Consider the following 19,969-nt stretch of genomic DNA (forward strand, 5'->3'; position numbering starts at 1 on the left):
AACAAGGATTAAAAGACTGTCATTTTGGGATGCCTGGGTGGTTGAGTGTCTGCCTTTGGTTCAGGTCGTGATCCTGGAGTCCTGGGATCAAGTCCTGCAACAGGCTCCCTACCGGGAGCCTCCTCCCTCTGCCTATGTGTCTGCCTCTTTCTCTGTGTCTCTCATGAATAAATAAATAAAAATCTTAAATATAAAAACCTGTCATTTCACTCTGACTAATCACAAAAATACAGTCATTAAATTAACATAGGTTAAAATTTGTTCATTCCTGTCTTTATACAAGCTTATGATTACTATTGACATTCTAAACAAAGACTAACCAATATTCCAGGTCCCATTTATACCCTGAGTTGTTCTCCCAACTAACAGTTGTGTTGGGAGAAAAGAGCAGTGGATAGAAACAGAAGAAAAGGGAACTGCACAGTGGTGTCTAGAAATGAACTCTGCACTAAGAAATAGTAGCACAAGATGATGGCTGAAGTATTAGCACTACTTGGGCAAGATCGTGCTTGATGCAATAAAGTGTTTATAATAAAAACCATAATATAAAAATCACTTATATTTACTTGAGGCCTTGTAATTTACAAAATGTTTTCCTATGTCTTATCACATTTATCCTTGTGATAATTACATAGTGTTCAGGATGATGATGATCCACATTTTGCACTTAAGGCTTTGGGCACTTCTAAAATCAGCACTGTTAGATGGAAGAGCCAAGATCTAAAGCTACCTGATAAGTAGCCCCATTCTTATTTTATATTAAAATTTCATGCAGAAAGAAAAAAAAATATGGCAGTTAAGGAAATAACCATTAGGAAATGAGTTTTGAGAGATATCTGGGTGGCTCAGAGGTTGAGCATCTACCTTCGGCTCAGGGTGTGATCCTGGGGTCCGGGATCGAGTCCCCACATCAGGCTCCAGCAGGGAGCCTGCTTCTCTATGTCTCTGCCTTTCTCTTTGTGTCTCTCATGAATAAATAAATAAAATCTTTTAAAAAAAAGAAATGAGTTTTGAAGTTTTACCAAGACAATGTATTCTAAATAAATACATTGATGTCCTTGTTTGTTTTAGTACTGATAGAAATCTTACATGGGATAGAATTTCATTTGTCTGTAACTTCTAAACCAATGGAGAGAAAATGGGAAGCAAAACTGAAGCAAATTGAAGAACGAGCATCTTGTTATGAGAGGAAACCGTTGTCCTCGGTATACAGACCAAGACTGTCCAAGCCAGAAGAACCACCCTCCATTTGGAAATTATTCCATCGGCAGACTCAAGCTTTTAATTTTGTTAAAAGCTGTAAAGAGGTAATTTTCTCATCTACTTTTTTTTTGGGGGGAGGGAGCTATTATAACTTAAGATTTTTTAAAAAAAGGTTTGATTGTCTTCATTTCACTTCACATGGTCTACCAAAAGAATTATTGTGATCTAAATATACCACTACAAAAAAATATTATACCACTACAAAAAATATTCCTCTGAATTGCTGGCCATTTACTTTATATTTGCAATGAAAAAGAATGACCTGTGTAGTGCCAATTAGTTTAAAAAATTTGTAATGAGGGCACCTGGGTGGCTCAGTTGGTTGAGCAGCTGCCTTCAGCTCAGGTCATGATCTCAGGGTTCTGGGATTGAGTCCTACATCAGGCTCCTGCTTAGTGGGGAGTCTGCTTCTCCCTCTCCTTCTACCCCACTACTAATGTTCCTGGTCTCTCTCCCTCCCTCTCTCTCTTTCTCTCTCTCTCTCTCTCTGGCTATCTCAAATAAATAAAATGTCAAAAAAATTTGTAATGACATTTTTTAAAGTTTCAGTTGAGATATAGTTGATAGTTTCAGGTGAACAAAGTAGTGATTTAACAATTATGTAGATTATAAATGCTCACCATAAGTCTAGTCATCATCTCTCACCAAGTTAACTACAAAATTGATGACTATATTCCCTGTGCTGTACTGTTCATCACCGTGACTTATGGTGTCTCTCTATCCCCCTTCACTCCAGCAAACACCAGTTTGTTCTCTGTATTTGAGTCTGTTTCAAGTGTGTTTTGTTTTTAGATTCCACGTGTAAGTGAAATCATATGACCCTTGTTTTTCTCTAACTTATTTCACTTAACATAATATCCTCTAGGTCCATCCATGTTATTGTGAACAGCAAGACTTCCTTTTTTTTTTTATGGCTGAGTAATATTCTTTTGTGTGTTTATATACTGCATCTTCTTTGTCTTCATTTATCAGTGGACACTTAGGTGTCTTTCATGTCTTTGCTATTATAAACATAGGTACATATATATTCTTTTGCAGTAGTGGTTTCATTTTTTCACACATACTGAATTCCTAGAATTGCCTTCTCTGTAGTAGATTAATTAACCATATAATTGTGGGTTTATATCCTGTTGCACTGATTTATGTGTGTACTTCTTGATTATTTTAGCATTGTAATATACTTTGAAATCTGGGGTTGTAATACTTTCAGGTTTGTTCTTCTATCTGAAGGTTGCTTTGGTTTCTGTGGTCTTATGTGGTTCCATACAAATTTTAGGAGTATTTGTTCTAGTTTGTGAAAGACATTGGTATTTTGGTAAGGATTGCATTGAATCTATAGATTGCTTTGGGTAGTATGGATATTTTAGCAATATTACTTCTTCAGATCCATGAGCATTGTATATCTTTCCATTTGTGTTGTCTTCAATTTCTTTTATCATTGCCTCATAGTTTTCAGAGTACAGGTCTTTCACCTCCTTGATTAAATTTATTCCTAGGTATCTTATTCTCTCTAATGCAACTGTAAATGGGATTGTTTTCTTAATTTCTTTCTGATAGCTCACTATTAATATATAAAAGGGTCCTCAATTTTTGTGTGTTAATTTTGTATCCAGTGACTCTACTGGATTTATTTACTTGTTCTAATTGTTTTTTGGAGTCTTTAGGGTTTTCTATACATAGTATCATGTCATCTGCAAATAGTAACAGTTTAATTCTTCCTTAGAAATTTGGATGCCTTTTTTCCCTTCTTTTCTGATTGCTATGGTTAGGACTTCTAGTACTATATTAAGTAAAAGTGGGAAGAATGGGCATTTTTATGTTTCCCTAATCTTAGAAGAAAGGCTTTCAGCTTTTCATTATTGGATATGATGTTGGCTGCGGGCTTGTCATATCTGGTCTTTATTATGTTGAGGTGTGTTCCCTCTATATTCACTTTGTTGATAGTTTTACTGTAATGTTAAATTTGGTCAGATGCTTTTTCTGCATCTTTTGAGATGATCATTTGATCTTTATCCTTCATTCTGTTAAAGTGCTGTATATGTTGATTGATTTGTGGGTATTGAACCATCCTTGCACCCTGGAATAAACTCCACTTGATCATGGTGAATGATGCTTTTAATGTATTGTGTTGGGTTTGCTAATATCTTGTTGAAGATTTTTGCATCTGTGCTCATCAGGGATAATGGTCTGTAATTTCCTCTTTTTGTAGTGTCTTTGTCTAGTTTGGTTTGAGGGTAATGCTGGTAGCCCTGTAGAACAAATCAAGAAGCATTCCTTTAAAAAAAAAAAAAAAAAAGGAAGCATTCCTTCCTCTTGTATATTTTGGAATAGTTTGAGAACTCTTTTTGGTAGAAGGGCACCTGGGTGGCTCAGTGCTACCTTTGGCTCAGATTGTGATCCTGGGGTCCTGGGATTGAGTCCCACATCAGGATCCCCACAGGGAGCCTGTTCCTCCCTCTGCCTGTGTCTCTATCTCTCTCTGTGTGTCTCTCATGAATAAATAAAAATTTAAAAATAAATAAATGTTTGGTAGAATTCACCTGTGTAGCTATCTGGTCCTGGACTTTTATTTTTTGGGGAATTATTAAAGAAATTTTTATTGGGAGTTCAATTTGCCAACATATAGCATATAACCCAGTGCTCATCCCATCAAGTGCCCCCCTAAATGCCCATCCCCCTGCCCACCTCCCCTTCCACCCCCCCTGTTCATTTCCCAGAGTTAGGAGTCTCTCATGTTCTGTCTCCCTCTCTGATATTTCCCACTAATTTTCTCTCCTTTCCCCTTTATTCCCTTTCACTATTTTTTATATTCCCCAAATGAATGAAACCATATAATGTTTGTCCTTCTCCGATTGAGTTATTTCACTCAGCATAATACCCTCCAGTTCCATCCCCGTTGAAGCAAATGGTGGGTATTTGTTGTTTCTAATGGCTGAGTAATATTCCATTGTATACATAAACCACATCTTCTTTATCCATTCATCTTTCTTTTTTTCTTAAGATTTTATATATTTATTCATGAGAGACACAGAGAGAGAGAGAGGCAGAGACACAGGCAGAAGGAGAAGCAGGCTCCACGCAGGGAGCCCGACATGGGACTCGATCCCAGGTCTCCAGGATCACACCCCAGGCCGAAGGCGGCGCTAAACCAATAAGCCACCAGGGCTGCCCCTATTCATCTTTTGATGGGCACTGAGGCTCCTTTCACAGTTTGGCTATTGTGGACGTTGCTGCTATAAACATCAGGGTGCAGGTGTCCCAGCGTTTCACTGCATCTGTATCTTTGGGGTAAATCCCCAGCAGTGCAATTGCTGGGTTGTAGGGGAGTTCTATTTTTAACTCTTTGAAGAACCTCCACACAGGTTTCCAGAGTGGCTGCACCAGTTCACCTTTCCACCAACAGTGTAAGAGGGTTCCCCTTTCTCCACATCCTCTCCAACATTTGTTGTTTCCCGTCTTGTTAATTTTCCCCATTCTCACTGGTGTGAGGTGGTATCTCATTGTGGTTTTGATTTGTATTTCCCTGATGACAAGTGATGCAGAGCATTTTCTCATGTGCTTGTTGGCCATGTGTATGTCTTCTTTGGTGAAATTTCTGTTCATGTCTTCTGCCCATTTCATGATTGGATTGTTTCTTTGCTGTTGAGTTTAATAAATTCTTTATAGATCTTGGATACCAGCCCTTTATCTGATATGTCATTTTCAAATATTTTCTTCCGTTTTGTAGGTTGTCTTTTAGTTTTGTTGACTGTTTCTTTTGCTGTGCAGAAGCTTTTTATCTTGATTAAGTCCCAATAGTTCATTTTTGCTTTTGTTTCCTTGCCTTCATGGATGTATCTTGAAAGAGGTTGCTGTGGCCAAGTTCAGAAAGGGTGTTGCCTGTGTTTTTCCTCTAGGATTTTGATGGATTCTTGTCTCACATTTAGATCTTTCATCCATTTTGAGTTTATCTTTGTGTATGGTGTAAGAGAATGATCCAGTTTCATTCTGCACGTGGCTGTCCAATTTTCCTAGCACCATTTATTGAAGAGACTGTCCTGTTTCCAGTGGATAGTCTTTCCTGCTTTGTTGAATATTAGTTGACCATAGAGTTGAGGGTCCATTTCTGGGTTCTGTATTCTGTTCCATTGATCTATGTGTCTGTTTTTGTGCCAGTACCACACTGTCTTGATGACCACAGATTGGTAGTACAACCTGAAATCGGGCATTGTGATGCCCCCAGCTCTGTTTTTTTTTTTTTTTTTTTTTTTTAATATTCCCCTGGCTATTTGGGGTCTTTTCTGATTCCACACAAATCTTAAGATGATTCGTTCCAACTCTCTGAAGAAAGTCCATGGTATTTTGATAGGGATTGCATTAAATGTGTAAATTGCCCTGGGTAGCATTTTTTCACAATATTAATTCTTCCAATCCATGAGCATGGAATATTTTTCCATCTCTTTGTGTCTTCCTCAATTTCTTTAAGAACTGTTCTGTAGTTTTTAGGGTATAGATCCTTTACCTCTTTGGTTAGGTTAATTCCTAGGTATCTTATGCTTTTGGGTGCAATTGTAAATGGGATTGACTTCTTAATTTCTCTTTCTTCAGTCTCATTGTTAGTGTACAGAAATGCCACTGATTTCTGGGCATTGATTTTGTATCCTGCCACACTGCTGAATTGTTGTATGAGTTCTAGCAATCTTGGGATCTTTTAGTTTTTCTATGTATCATGTCATCTGCAGAGAGGGAGAGTTTGACTTCTTCTTTGCCAACTTGAATGCCTTTTATTTCTTTTTGCTGCCCTATTGCTGAGACTAGGACTTCTAGTACTATGTTGAATAGCAGTGGTGAGAGTGGACATCCCTCTTGTGTTCCTGATCTTAGGGGAAAGGCTCCCAGTTTTTCCCCATTGAGAATGATATCTGCTGTGGGCTTTTCATAGGTGGCTTTTAAGATGCTGAGGAATGGTCCCTCTATCCCTATACTCTGAAGAGTTTTGATCAGGAATGGATGCTGTATTTTGTCAAATGCTTTCTCTGCATCTATTGAGAGGATCATATGGTTCTTGTTTCTTCTCTTGCTGATCTGATCAATCACATTGATTGCTTTACGAGCGTTGAACCAGCCTCGCATCCCGGGGATAAATCCCACTTGGTCATGGTGAATAATCTTCTTAATGTATTGTTGGATCCTATTGGCTAGTATCTTGTTGAGAATTTTTGCATCTGTGTTCATCAGGGATATTGGTCTATAATTCTCCTTTTCAGTGGGGTCTTTAGTTTTGGTATTAAAGTGATGCTGGCCTCATAGAACAAGTTTGGAAGTATTCCATATCTTTCTATCTTTTGGAACAGCTTTAGTAGAATAGGTATTGTTTCTCCTTTAAACGTTTGATAGAATTCCCCTAGGAAGCCATCTGGCCCTGGACTTTTGTGTTTTGGAGGTTTTTGATGACTGCTTCAATTTCCTCCCTGGCTATCAGCCTGTTCGGGTTTTCTGTTTCTTCCTGTTCCAGTTTTGGTAGTTTGTGGTTTTCCAGAAATGTGTCCATTTCTTCTAGATTGCCTAATTTATTGGCTTATAGCTGCTCATAATATGTTTTTAAAATCGTTTGTATTTCCTTGGTATTGGTGGTGATCTCTCCTTTTTCATTTGTGATTTTGTTAATTTGAGTCTTTTCTCTTTGTTTTTTTTTGTTTTTTTTTTTTTGTTTTTTTAAAGATTTTATTTATTTATTCATGATAGTCACACAGAGAGAAACAGAGAGGCAGAGACACAGGCAGAGGGAGAAGCAGGCTCCATGCTGGGAGCCCGACGTGGGATTTGATCCCGGGTCTCCAGGATCGCGCCCCGGGCCAAAGGCAGGCGCCAAACTGCTGCGCCACCCAGGGATCCCTCTCTTTTGTTTTTAATAAGGCTGGCTAATGGTTTATCTATCTTATTAATTCTTTCAAAGAACCAACTCCTGGTTTTGTTGATCTGTTCCACAATTCTTCTGGTCTCTATTTCATTGAGTTCTGCTTGAATCTTTATTAACGTTCTTCTTCTGCTGGGTGTAGGTTTTATTTGCTGTTCTTTCTTCAGTTCCTTTAGGTGCAAGATTAGCTTTTGTATTTGATTTTTTTCCAGTTTTTTGAGGGATGCCTGTATTATGATGTATTTCCCTCTCAGGACTGCTTTTGCTATATCCCAAGGATTTTGAACGGTTGTATCTTCATTCTCATTAGTTTCCATGAATCTTTTTAATTCTTCTCTAATTTGCTGGTTGACCCTTTCATCTTTTAGCAGGATGGTTCTTAACCTCCACATGTTTGAATTTCTTCCAAATTTCTTCTTGTGATATAGTTCTAGTTTCAAAGCATTATGGTCTGAAAATATGCAGGGGACAATTCTAATCTTTTGGTATGGGTTAAGACCTGATTTGTGACCCAGCATGTGGTATATTCTGGAGAAAGTTCCATGTGCACTTGAGAAGAATGTGTATTCAGTTGCGTTTGGATGTAAAGTTCTGTAAATATCTGTGAAGTCCATCTGGTCCGGTGTATCATTTCAAGCTTTTGTTTCTTTGGAGATGTTGTGCTTAGAAGATCTGTCATTTACAGAAAGCGCCATGTTGAAGTATAAGTGTATTATTATCTAAGTATGTCTTAACTTTGTTTTTTGTTTTGTTTTGTTTTGTTTTAATATGTCTTTACTTTGGTTATTAATTGATATACTTGGCAGCTCCCACATTCGGGTCATAAATAGTCATGATTGTTAGGTCCTCTTGTTGGATAGATCCTTTAAGTATGATATAGTGTCCCTTTTCATCTCTTACTATAGTCTTTGGGATAAACTTTAATTTATCTGATATGAGGATTGCTACCCCTGCTTTCTTTTGAGGACCATTTGAATGGTAAATGGCTCTCCAACCTTTTATTTTCAGGCTGTAGGTGTCCTTAGGTCTAAAATGAGTCTCTTATAGACAGCAAATAGATGGGTTTTGCTCTTTTATCCAGTCTGAAACCCTGCGCCTTTTGATGGGATCATTAGACCCATTCATGTTCAGAGTTACTAGTGAAAGATGAATTTAGTGTCATCATAATACCTATTCAGTCTCTGTTTTTGTGGATTATTTCTTTGGACTTCCTCTTTCTTTTACAGAGTCCCCCTTAATATTTCTTGCAGAACTGGTTTGGTGGTCACATATTCTTTCAGTTTCTGCCTATCTTGGAGGCCCTTTATCTCTCCTTCTATTCTGAATGAGAGCCTTGCTGGATAGAGTATTCTTGGCTGCATGTTCTTCTCATTTAGGACCCTGAATATATCCTGCCAGCACTTTCTGGCCTGCCAGGTCTCTGTAGAGAGGTCGGCTGTTAACCCAATACTCCCCATATAAGTTAGGAATCTCTTGTCTTGCTGCTTTAAGGATCTTCTCTTTATCTTTGGAATTTGCAAGTTTCACTATTAAATGTCGGGGTGTTGAACGGTTTTTATTGATTTGGGGTGGGGGCGGAATCTTTCTATCTCCTGGATCTGAATGCCTGTTTCCCTCTCCGAGTTAGGAAGTTCTCAGCTATGATTTGTTCAAATACACTTTCTGGTCCTCTATCCCTTTCAGTGTCCTCTGGAACCCTAATTAAACATAGATTTTTCCTTCTGACTGTTATTTATTTCCCTTAACCTTTCCTCATGATCTTTTAATTGTTTTTCTCTTTTTTCCTCAGCTTCCTTCCTTGCCATCAACTTGTCTTCTGTGTCACTCACTCATTCTTCTACCTCATTAACCCTCGTCATTAAGATCTCCAGTTTGGATTGCATCTCATTTAATTGATTTTTAATTTCGGCCTGATTAGATCTAAATTCTGCAGTCATGAAGTCTCTTGAATCCTTTATGCTTTTTTCCAGAGCCACTAGTAGCTTTATAATTGTGCTTCTGAATTGGCTTTCTGACATTGAATTGTAATCTAAATTCTGTAACTCTGTGGGAGAGAGGACTGTTTCTGATTCTTTCTTTTGTGGTGAGTTCTTCCTTCTAGTCATTTTGCTCAGTGTAGAGTGGCTAAAAACAAGTTTTACTTTTTTTTTTTTTAAACAAGTTGTACTTGTTAGAAGCATGAATTCTTCTCTGTAGTGTTCCAGCTGTTCTCTCTTTGAATCTTAGTCTGAATTCGTAGGTTTTCAGGATGATTTGAAACTTATCTACATAATTTGGTGGGGACACTTGACTTGGGGACCTGCTCTTCCGCCATCTTGTCCCGTCCCTTTTTGGGGAATTTTTTGATTACCAATTCAGTTTCATTATTAGTAATCCATCTGTACAGATACTCTATTTCTTCCTAATTCAGTCTTCATCCATTTCTTCTAAGTCTTCCAGTTTATTACATACACTTTCTCATAGTAGTCTCTTATAAACCTTTGTATTTTTGTGGTGTCATTTGTAACTTTTTGTTGATTCCTGATTTCATTTTTGAGTCCTCTTTTTTATTCTTGATGAGTCTATGTTAATTTTATCTTTTTAGAGAATCAGCTCTTAATTCCATTGATCTTTTCTATTGTCTTTTTAGTGTCTATTTCATTTATTTCCACTCCGATCTCTATTTTCTTCCTTCTGATTTGGGCTTTGTTTGTTCTGGTTTTGCTAGTTCCTTTAGGTGTAAGTTTAGATTGCTTTTTTGAGATTTTTCTGGTTTCTTGAAGTAGGCCTGTATTGCTATAAAATTCCCTCTTAGAACTGCTTTTACTGTGTCCCATAGATTTTTGAACCATTACATTTACATTTTCTCTTGTATCTAGGTATTTTTTGATTCCCTCTTTGATTTCTCCATTGACCCCATTGACCCACTGGTTGTTTAGTAGCATGTTGTTTATTCTCCACGTGTTATTTCCAGTTTTTTTCTTGCAATTGATTTTTAGTTTCATTATTGTTGGAAAAGATGCTTGGTAGAATTTCAGTCCTTTTAAGTTTATTGAGACTTGTTTGGTGGCCTACTATGTGATCTATCCTGAGAATGTTCTATGTACACTGAAAAGAATATGTTTTCTTCTGTTTGGGGATGAAATGTTCTGTATATATTTTAAATGCATATTGTCTAATGTGTCATTCAAAGCCAGTTTTACTCTGTAGATTTTCTGTCTGGATGATCTGTCCATTGATGTAAGTGGAGTGTTAAAGTATCCTACTATTACTGTACTACTGTCACTTTCTCCCTCTTTGTCTATTAATACCTTATATATTTAGGTGCTCCTATGTTGGGTGCATAAACATTTACAATTGTTATATCCTCTTGTTAGATTGATCACTTTATCATTTTGTCATGTTCTCTCTCTTTCTTTAAAAGATTTATATATTTATTAGAAAGCATAAGAATGGAGGGAGGGGCAGAGGGAGAAAATCTCAAGCAGACTCCTTGCTCAATGCAGAGTCCAACATGGGGCTCAATTCCAGGACTCTGAGATCATGACCTGAGCTGAAACCAAGTGTTGGGTGCTCAACTGATTGAGCCACCCAGAAGCCCCTATGTTATGCCTTTGTCTCTTTTTACAGCGTTTGTCATACATCTACTTTGTCAGATATAAGTATTGCTACTCCTGCTTTTTTTTTCATTTGCATTTACAGGGAATATCTTTTTCCATCCTTCTTTTTCAGTCTATGTCTTTCAGTCTGAAGTCTCTTGAAGGCAGTATATAAATGCGTTTTGTTTTTTTAGCCATTCAATTGTGCTTTGTCGTTTGATTGGAGCATTTAGTCCATCTACATTTTTTTATTTTTATTTTTATTTTTAGTCCATCTACATTTAAAGCAGTTATTTGGATGCCTGGGTGTCATAGCGGTTGGGCAGCTGCCTGTGGCTCAGGTCCTGATCCCAGGATCTGGGATCGAGTCCCTCTTTGGGCTCCTGCAAAGAGTCTGCTTCTCCCTCTGCCTATGTCTCTGCTTCTGTGTGTGTGTGTGTCTCATGAATAAATAAATAAATCTTAAAAAAAAAAGCAGTTATTGACAGATATGTACCTATTGCCATTTTATTAATTGTTTTCTTGTTGTTTTTGTAGTTCTCATTTCTTCCTTCTTGCTGTCTTTTCTTGTGATTGATGACTTTCTTTAGTGTTATGCTTGGATTCCTCCCTCTTGATATTTTTGTTTATCTGTTACAGGTTTTGGTGTGTAGTTACCATGAGGTACATGTATAACATCTTATGTATACAGCAGTACATATAGATGATAGTTGATGATGTTCCAACACATTCTCAAAGTACTACATTTTTACTTCCCACCTCCATGTTTAAGAGTATGTTGTTATGTTTTACATCTATTTATTTTGTGTATCCCTTAACAATTTTTGTAGATACTTTACTGCTTTTGTTTTTTAACCTTCATACTAGCTTTATAAGTGATTGATCTGCTTTTACTATCTATTTTCTTTGAACAGTGGAATTTTTCCCTTTAATAATTTTCTTCTAGTTGTATTCTTTTCCTTTCCTTTTAAAGAAATCCTTTTAACATTTGTTGCAAGGCCAGTTTAGCAGTGATGAACTCTTAAATTTTGTCCGGAAACTTTAGCTCTGATTCCTTCTCTTTTACGTCTTCTGTTTCTTTGTTGAAGTTCTCAAAGTACATCCACTCTTCTCTCAAGTGTGCAAAGCATTTTCTTTTTTTAAGTTGTAAGTTCTTTTATTTTTTATTTAAATTTAATTAAGTAACATAGTGTATCATTAGTCTCAGAGGTAGAGGTCAGAGATTCATCAGTCTTATATGACACCCAGTGCTCATCACACCACGTGCCCTCCTTAATGCCCATCACCCAGGGACACCCCCCCCACTTCCAGTGAGCCTCAGTTTGTCTCCTATAGTTAAGAGACTCTTATGGTTTGTCTCCCTCTCTGATTTTGTCTTGTTTTATTTTCTAAGTCTGGTAGGCATCTTTATGACCATTACTTTGCACTGTCAGGTAGGTTGTGTATCTCTTCTTCTTTTTCTGAGATTTTGTCTTATTCTTTTGTTGGGAACATAGTCCTCTATCTCCTTATTTTGTCTGACTTTCTGTGTTTGTTTTTATGTATTATGTGGGTCAGCTCTGTCTCCTGGTCTTCAGAGTAGTGGCTTTATGTCACTTGTGTCCTATGGGGCCCAGAAGCACAACCACCACTGGTTACAAGAACCAGTCACTCTAGGGGTGTTCTCTTGTGGCTGCATGTGACCAGTCCTGTCGTGACTGGACTGCTGCTGCTTGCACCCTGGTTGCTGGGGCTTGTCCTCAGCCTTCCTGTCAGCAGTAACTGTGGCCTTGACTACTCTGGGTGCACTAGTGGGCAATCCTGGCCCCCCAGATCAGCTGATTCTCATGACTGGCTGCAACTCGTGCAGTCACACTGGTGGACAGTGCCGGCCCCTCTGTGCTGTTGGGAGACAGGCCTGGGTGTGGCTGTAGCTGCTGCAGGTGTGCTGCTTGGCCCGGGTGAATCCTGACGCATCTGGCTGAGGGGCCTGGCCGCAACTGCTGTGGCCATCTGGTGGACTGGGCTGGGTCCTCAACTGCCTGGGGCAGGACTCGCTTTGGAAGGGTGCCAATACTGGCAGAGGCTGTCTGTTGGGTGTGGTGGAGTGGTTGTTGCTTTTTGGGGATGCTGGTCCCAACCAATGCTGTCTGCCGGGTATGGTGGGATAAGAGCCACTTTCCATGAGCACCTGTCAGGGCAAGCAGGTTAGATGGGACCAGTGTGCTGGGGAACACAGCGGGGGCAAGCAGTGCTGGGAAGGTAGGCAAAGAGTCAGGACTGACCCCAGCTAGGCCAGAGGACGGCAAGGGAAATGGCACCTGCTAGCACTCACATGTCTAGAGGAAGCTCCTACCTATCTTTGTTCCTCTGGCACTTGTCCAAAAATTAGTCAGTGAATCTTCTTCATGTGTATGATAACCCAATCACTCTTCAAACTGCTGCTGCTGGGATCCCTGGGTGGCTCAGCGGTTTGGCGCCTGCCTTTGGCCCAGGGCACCATCCCGGAGTCCCGGATCGGGCTCCTGGCATGGAGCCTCCTTCTCCCTCCTCCTTTGTCTCTGCCTCTCTCTCTATATATGTCTATCATAAATAAATAAATAAATCTTAAAAAAAACCCAACAAACTGCTGCTGCTGTGTGCTGGCTCTTGGACCAAGTAATGTAGCGTGCTGGCCCTTGAAGAATAGAGTCTGTTTCTCAGAGCCTCTGAATCTCTGGGAGGAGTTAAGTCCTGCTGATTTTCAGAATGAGACCTAATAGGGATTGGGAACCCCAGGATTCCTTCTCCCTCTTCCTGCTGCAGGTCCCCAGGCACAGGGGTGCCCCATGTGGGGCTTGATCCTTTTTCTCTTCTGGGAGGACTTCCATGCCTGTGCTAACCGTTCTGCTTATGGGCCTCGGTACCAGGGTTTGGTTCCTATTTTCATTTTAGCCTCTCCTACACTTCTTGATGTGGCCTTCTTTTTACATCTTAAGCCATGAAAGATCTGTTCTTGGGGTCAGTCTTCAGCTGTTTTCAGAGCAAGTTGCCTTATGTGTGGTGGTTTCCCCAGCGACCGTGGGAGGCGAGCTCAGCATCCTACTCAGCCTTGTCTTGCTCTCATGTGATGACAGTTAAAAGAAGCTGTGCTTACAGGAAGAATGACCATATCCCCAGAATTGAAAAACAATAGAATGACTAGATTTCGTGGAGAACAAAACCAATACCCCCAGAAATAGGAGGAAGTGACTGAGTGTAGTATGAAACTTTTAAGGATGAAATTAGGAAGGAAAATTGAATTGAAGCAATAGGAAAATAAAATGTCTCAAATATTATAGAGATTATAAGCCCTGGGCCTTAAATCATACCACCAAAGCAAACATGGATTTAACTTTCTGCGCTCTCCTTTTGTGCTTTGGAGTAATCAAGTGGATTTATAGTAATAATTTCCAACATATTAGGTACATGGGTTAAGAAGTGGTTGCTATTTGCTAGTCTTGAATGGTGCGATGCTCAAAATAAATGTGTATTGCACATCATTTGTTTGGCACTGTGAGGAATATAAAGAAGTACGAAAAGGTGCATATGTGAAGTCTAACATAGATATATCATGATTCTGATCTTGGATACTACATAAAAACTCAGCTTGCTTAAAGTTTTTTAGACCCTTCCTTCCCTTGTAAAGAGACACTAACTCAGATCTCATCAGAATAGTTTAGGAAATATAATAACAGCTTTTTGTGCTCATTTTGTGTAAACCTAATTAATTCAAGTGTTGGAAATTAAAATCCTGACAGATTCATTTGATCTTGAATAAAAAAGAATAACAGTATGATTGATGAATTTAATAATCAGCAATTTGTAAAATTTATCTCAGGAAGATTTTTAATGTCAGTAACTTAATCCCTTATTGAAATCTCACTTCTGAAAATGGAAGTTTATTTCCTTTATAGGCTTAAGTGCTTCTGTTAACTAAATGGAAAGAAAAGAACTTGTGTATCCCTTTATTAGAAGAAACTCTTTGTGTCAGCAGTTACAAATGGTTATATCAAGTGCCACAGCAGTTAACCTTTAAAAAAATGTTTCTCGGGATCCCTGGGTGGGTCAGTGGTTTGGCGCCTGCCTTTGGCCCAGGGCGCGATCCTGGAGTCCCAGGATCGAGTCCCACGTCGGGCTCCCGGCGTGGAGCCTGCTTTTCCCTCTGCCTGTGTCTCTGCCTCTCTCTCTTTCTATGTCTATCATAAACGAATAAAAATAAATCTTTAAAAAAATGTTTCTCATAGAAAAGACTATTACTTGTTGAAAGGTAAACATTTTAAAACTTAAGTTTTTAATATTAACGTGCAAATATGCTGCTTAAAAAATTTGTTTCTGGGGATCCCTGGGTGGCTCAGCGGTTTAGCACCTGCCTTCGGCCCAGGGTGTGATCCTGGAGTCCTGGGACCGAGGCCCATGTCGGGCTCCCTGTATGGAGCTGTTTCTCCCTCTGCCTGTGTCTCTGCCTCTCTCTGTCTCTGTCTCTCTCATGAATAAATAAATAAAAATCTTTAAAAAAAATTTTGTTTCTGGGGTGCCTGAGTGGCTCATTTAGTTAAGCGTCTGACTTTGGCTCAGGTTATATGATCTTAGAATTCTGGGATCAAGACCTGTGTCAGGCTCCCTGCTCAGCAGAGAGTCTCCATCTCTCCCCCTCCGCCCCTCCCTCCACTCATGCTATCTCTTTTTCTCTCTCTCAAATAAATAAAATCTTTTTTTTTTATGGTGAAAAAAATTATATTTAGATTTATAGCCAGCAGGACTCAGTTTAGATGATCCCAGTTTTGTTGATGGATCCCAACATCCAAAACATTGTAGTCAGGAGCCAATTGAACATACGCTCTCTTCTCTCCATCAGGCCTGATGGATCAAGGTGTTGACCTTGGCCACATCAATGTCATAGAGCTGCTTCACAGCCTGTTTGATCTGGTGCCTTTTGGCCTTGACATCCACAATGAACACAAGTGTGTTGTTGTCTTCTATTTTCTTCATGGGTGACTCAGTAGTCAGGGGGTACTTGATGGCATAGTGATCAAGCTTGTTTCTCCTGGGGGCGCTCTTTCAAGGATATTTGGGCTGCCTTTGGAGACTCAGGGTCTTGGGTCATCGGAATGTAGTGATTTGGAGATCTTTTTTTTGTGACTGTGTACGCCTTTCAGCACTGCTTTCTTAGCTTTCAAAGCCTTTGCTTTGGCTTTGGCTTTGAGAGGGGCAGGGGCTTCCTTCTTTGCCTTTGGTGCCATCTCTGTGAAAGGGCAAATAAATAAAATCTTAAAAAAAATTATTTCCCACATGTTTTTATATGTATTAGAAAATTTATTAATTTTAGCCCAAGTCATTTATAATAACATTTAAGTTGTTTTGAAAAGTAAGTTTAAATGGGGCACGTGGGTGGCACAGTCGATTGAGTGTCTGACTCTTGGTTTGTGCTCAGGTTGTGATCTCAGTGTTGTGAGATCAAGCCCCAATTCAGGCAACACACTCAGTGCAGAGTTGGCTTGAGATTCTCTTACTCTCTCCCTTTGCCCCTCCCTCTAATGCATGCTTTCTCTGAAATGAATAAATATCTTTAAAAAATAAGCTTAATTTCATAAACTAGCAAGTAAAGCTATAATTGGAGGTCAAGCTAGAGTGATTGCAAAGTGATTTTTCTCTTTTTTCTTTTTGATCTGGGTATTTGAATTGTTTATGCCTTTGAACGGGTGTTACTTGAGTGAATAAAACTAAATATAATTAGATTTTTTTAATCATTAGATGTAATGATTATTTTTCTTGTTTTTAGTAGTAAAGATGTTCAGATTTCAGTTTTCCAAGGTGATAAAATTCTTCATGAATATTGAATAGATAGTTGATTTTGGATTTGTGCTTTATTAATTTTTTAACATTATTTTTGATTTTTAAAAGGATGTTCATGTATTTGCTTTGGAATACAAAGTGGATGATGGACAACGTATTTACCTGGTGACAACCTATGCTCAGCTTTGGTTTTATTATAAATCCCGGTAAGTCTGTAAAGGACGACACATTAAACTTACATTTCCTTCATCTAGTAATATTCGTGAAATTAATTTTGGTAGAATTAAGTGCTGTAGTTCTCAATCCCACAATTGGTTACTTCTTTACTAGTAGAATTGAATTCTGGAGCTTTCTTGTCATAGCAGCCCTGAATGATTTTACCAGGTGCTGGGAGAAAAGTGTGCAATTGTGTGTGTGTTTTGAGTTCCTGTACATGTGATGACACAATTCCCCCATCACTTTTTGTTCAAATTACAAACCTTTTACTTCTATTGGATGCCATCTGGCCTTCACTTAGAACAAGTCATCATTTATTAACTGAGCCAATATCTTTTCTTATTTACCCGTGTTAAAGTCCTATCTCTTGTTCCATACATGAGCATTGAAAGTTCACTGAAGTCAGGTGATTCAGAATATGTCTTTAGCTGATTTTTAAAATACCGTTTTCCTAATGAAAATACAAAACTTAAAAACTCTCATAAAAAACTTACTGAATCCCAAAAATATATGTGATCCTGGGATTCCAGTTTGAGAAAGGAAGTTCTTTTCTCAGACAAGATTTTTTCTATCATGACACAAAAAACAAAAGAAGTGTCATACAATGTCAAAATTATCTATGAATAAATAACAGCATGAGGTTGACCATATGTTCAAGTTAAATAATGTTACGGAATATGATTGTTACATCTATGATGGAAGCTCTGAATAATATGATCCATTATCCTACGGTGAGCAGTTCACTGTGCCATGTCTTCATCATGCCATAGTTATATGTCATTAAATCACACTTAATGCGGCATCTTGAGTTATAAGATCAACTACTGTGACTTAAAAGGTATAAGATGTAAACCTAACAATCTTGAGTTATTTCAATTCAGAAGAAATCTCTTACACTGCTATGAAGTCATTCCTGAAAATGCTGTGTGCAAGCTTTATTTTGATTTGGAATATAACAAACTTGCCAATCCAGAAGCTGACGGGAAGAAGATGGTTGCATTACTTATTGAGGTAAATTTCAGATTCAGGTTTTTCTCTTTATATCTGTATCTCTCTTCATTAACTTATTCATTCAGTAAGTGAACCCAGCCTATGCAATATTTGGGTTCTGTGTTTCACCTTCTCTTCCTTTTGACTTTCCTTTCTTAATATGACTTCCCTGAGTAAACTTCTAAAACATTAGGTCTATACATATTGTGATGTTAGCACATTTCTGTAAAAGATAGGCTTGAGAAAGGTGACAGTTTGGAAACTTTCTATTTTTAAATTATATATTAACTCTCTGTATAACAAGTAGCTGACGCTGGTAAAAGTTAAGCAAAGTCATTTTTATTTTAAAAATCAGGTACTGAGATGAATTTCAGGAAAACTTAGATGAATAATTATATGCTAATTTTTATCCTAGAAGAAATTCTGGAAAGTATTTTGCCTTACACCATCACAAATGAGGAAACGAAGGTCTAAAAAGGTCTAGGTCTTAACTCCTATTCCAGGTCCTACACTATTGGTAAAAATTATGGCCTAGAAATATAGTTACTATTTTTAGCAAAGAGAAAAGACTGTAATTCTAGTATATGTTTTTGATTTAGCAGTGTCAACCAGGAAGTTACTAACAGAAGAAATAATATGGGCTTGTTCAACTAAAGTCTATTAATGTTTGTTTATAAAACCTTCAAGATTTTAGTACATATTAGCTATTGTTTGGGTTCAAAGTAGATATTAATGTTTATTGATTAATTTGTTTTGTCCTTTCCCTTTTAAAAATTTTTTTAATTTAAGTTTTTATTTTGAGAGAGAAAGAATGAGTGAGTCAGGGAAGGGGCAGAGGGAGAGAGAGAATCCCAAGCAGACTCTGCACTGAGCATGGAGCCAGATGTGGGTCCCCATCACCCAACCCCGAGATCACAACCTGGGCTGAAATAAATAATTAGACGCCTAACCGACTGAGCCACCCAGCATCCCTTAATTTTCTTTCTTCTTTCTTTCTCTTTTTTTTTTGGAGAGAGTGTGTGGGGGATGGGAAAGAGAAAGAGGGAGAGAGAGAATCCCTGAGATCATGACCTGAGCCACTGAAATCAAGAGTCAGACACCCAACTGAGTCACCCAGACACCCCTTAATTTTTTTTTTTTTAGATTTTAACTACAGATGACATGTCTTATAACTTTAAAAATGTATCTCAAAAGTTTTTGATAAAGAGTATCTGCTGATTATGTTGAATCACTCTATTTTAAAAAAAAATTTGGAAAAATGTATGCAAATACTTAAAAAAAATCATGAAATGTTAGCTTTCTCTTGATTTCCCCTCCCCTTAGGTTTATTTTTTTATTATGAAATATAATTGACATCTAATACTATTAGTTTCAGGGGTATAGCAATGTTTCAACGTTTATATGTATTATTCACCATGGTAAGTCTAGTTTCCATTTATAACCATATAAACTTATTATAATATTAATGACTATGTTCCCTGCATATATGCCTGCGACTTTTTTATTTTATAACTGCAAGTTTGTATCTCTTAATCTTCTTCACCTATTTGTCCCATATTCCTACTTTCCTCCTCTCTTGAATCCACAGTTTGCTCTCTGTGGATTTTTGAGTCTGTTTTGGTTTGTTTGGTTTTTTAGATTACACGGATAAATGAAACCATGTGGTATTTAACTTTTCCTGTCTGACTTATTCCACTTAGCATAATACTGGTGCTAGCAAATGGCAAAATTTTATTCTTTTTCATGGCTGAGTGATTTTATATATATCACATCTTCTTTATCCATTTATCTATCAGTGTACACTTAGGTGTCTTCCATATCTTGGCTAGGGGAAATAATGCTGCAGTAAACATGGGAGTGCATTTTTTGAATTAGTGTTTTTGTTTTCTTTGGGTAAATAGCCAGGAATGGAATTGGTAGTTCTATTTTTAACTTTTGGAGAAATCGCCATACTGTTTTCCATAGAGCCTGCACCAATTTACATTCCCACTAACAGTGCCCAAGAGTTCCCTTTTCTCTACATCCTTGCCAGTACTTGTTATTTCTTGTCTTTTTGATAGCTGTTCTGGCTTGTGCAAGGTAATACCTCATTGTGGTTTTGATTTGCATTTCCCTGATGATTAGTAATGTTAAGCATTTCTTCCTGTGTTTGTTGACCATCTGTATGTCTTTGGAAAAAGGTCTATCTATTCTGGTCCTCTGCACATTTTAAAAATCAGGTGGGGTTTTTGTG

At 38.0% G+C, this 19,969-nt stretch overlaps 1 protein-coding gene across 7 annotated transcripts in view; it reads left to right on the top strand.

Annotated features, from left to right (window-relative positions):
- The window catches only part of PRIMPOL (primase and DNA directed polymerase), a 57,762-nt gene that overhangs the window by 4,923 nt on the left and 32,870 nt on the right, over positions 1–19,969 (top strand). For 6 of the 7 annotated variants that reach the window (XM_077848702.1, XM_077848695.1, XM_077848701.1 and 3 more), the window contains 3 exons: positions 1,072–1,307; positions 16,639–16,736; positions 17,628–17,757. In XM_077848702.1, the coding sequence (XP_077704828.1) occupies positions 1,128–1,307; positions 16,639–16,736; positions 17,628–17,757 (408 nt within the window). In that variant the 5' untranslated portion in view covers positions 1,072–1,127. The remainder of the gene's footprint in view (positions 1–1,071; positions 1,308–16,638; positions 16,737–17,627; positions 17,758–19,969) is intronic. The other variant, XM_077848700.1, reaches the window with a different exon arrangement.

Source organism: Canis aureus, chromosome 15 (assembly GCF_053574225.1).
Source record: "Canis aureus isolate CA01 chromosome 15, VMU_Caureus_v.1.0, whole genome shotgun sequence".
Classification (NCBI taxonomy): Eukaryota; Metazoa; Chordata; class Mammalia; order Carnivora; family Canidae; genus Canis; species Canis aureus.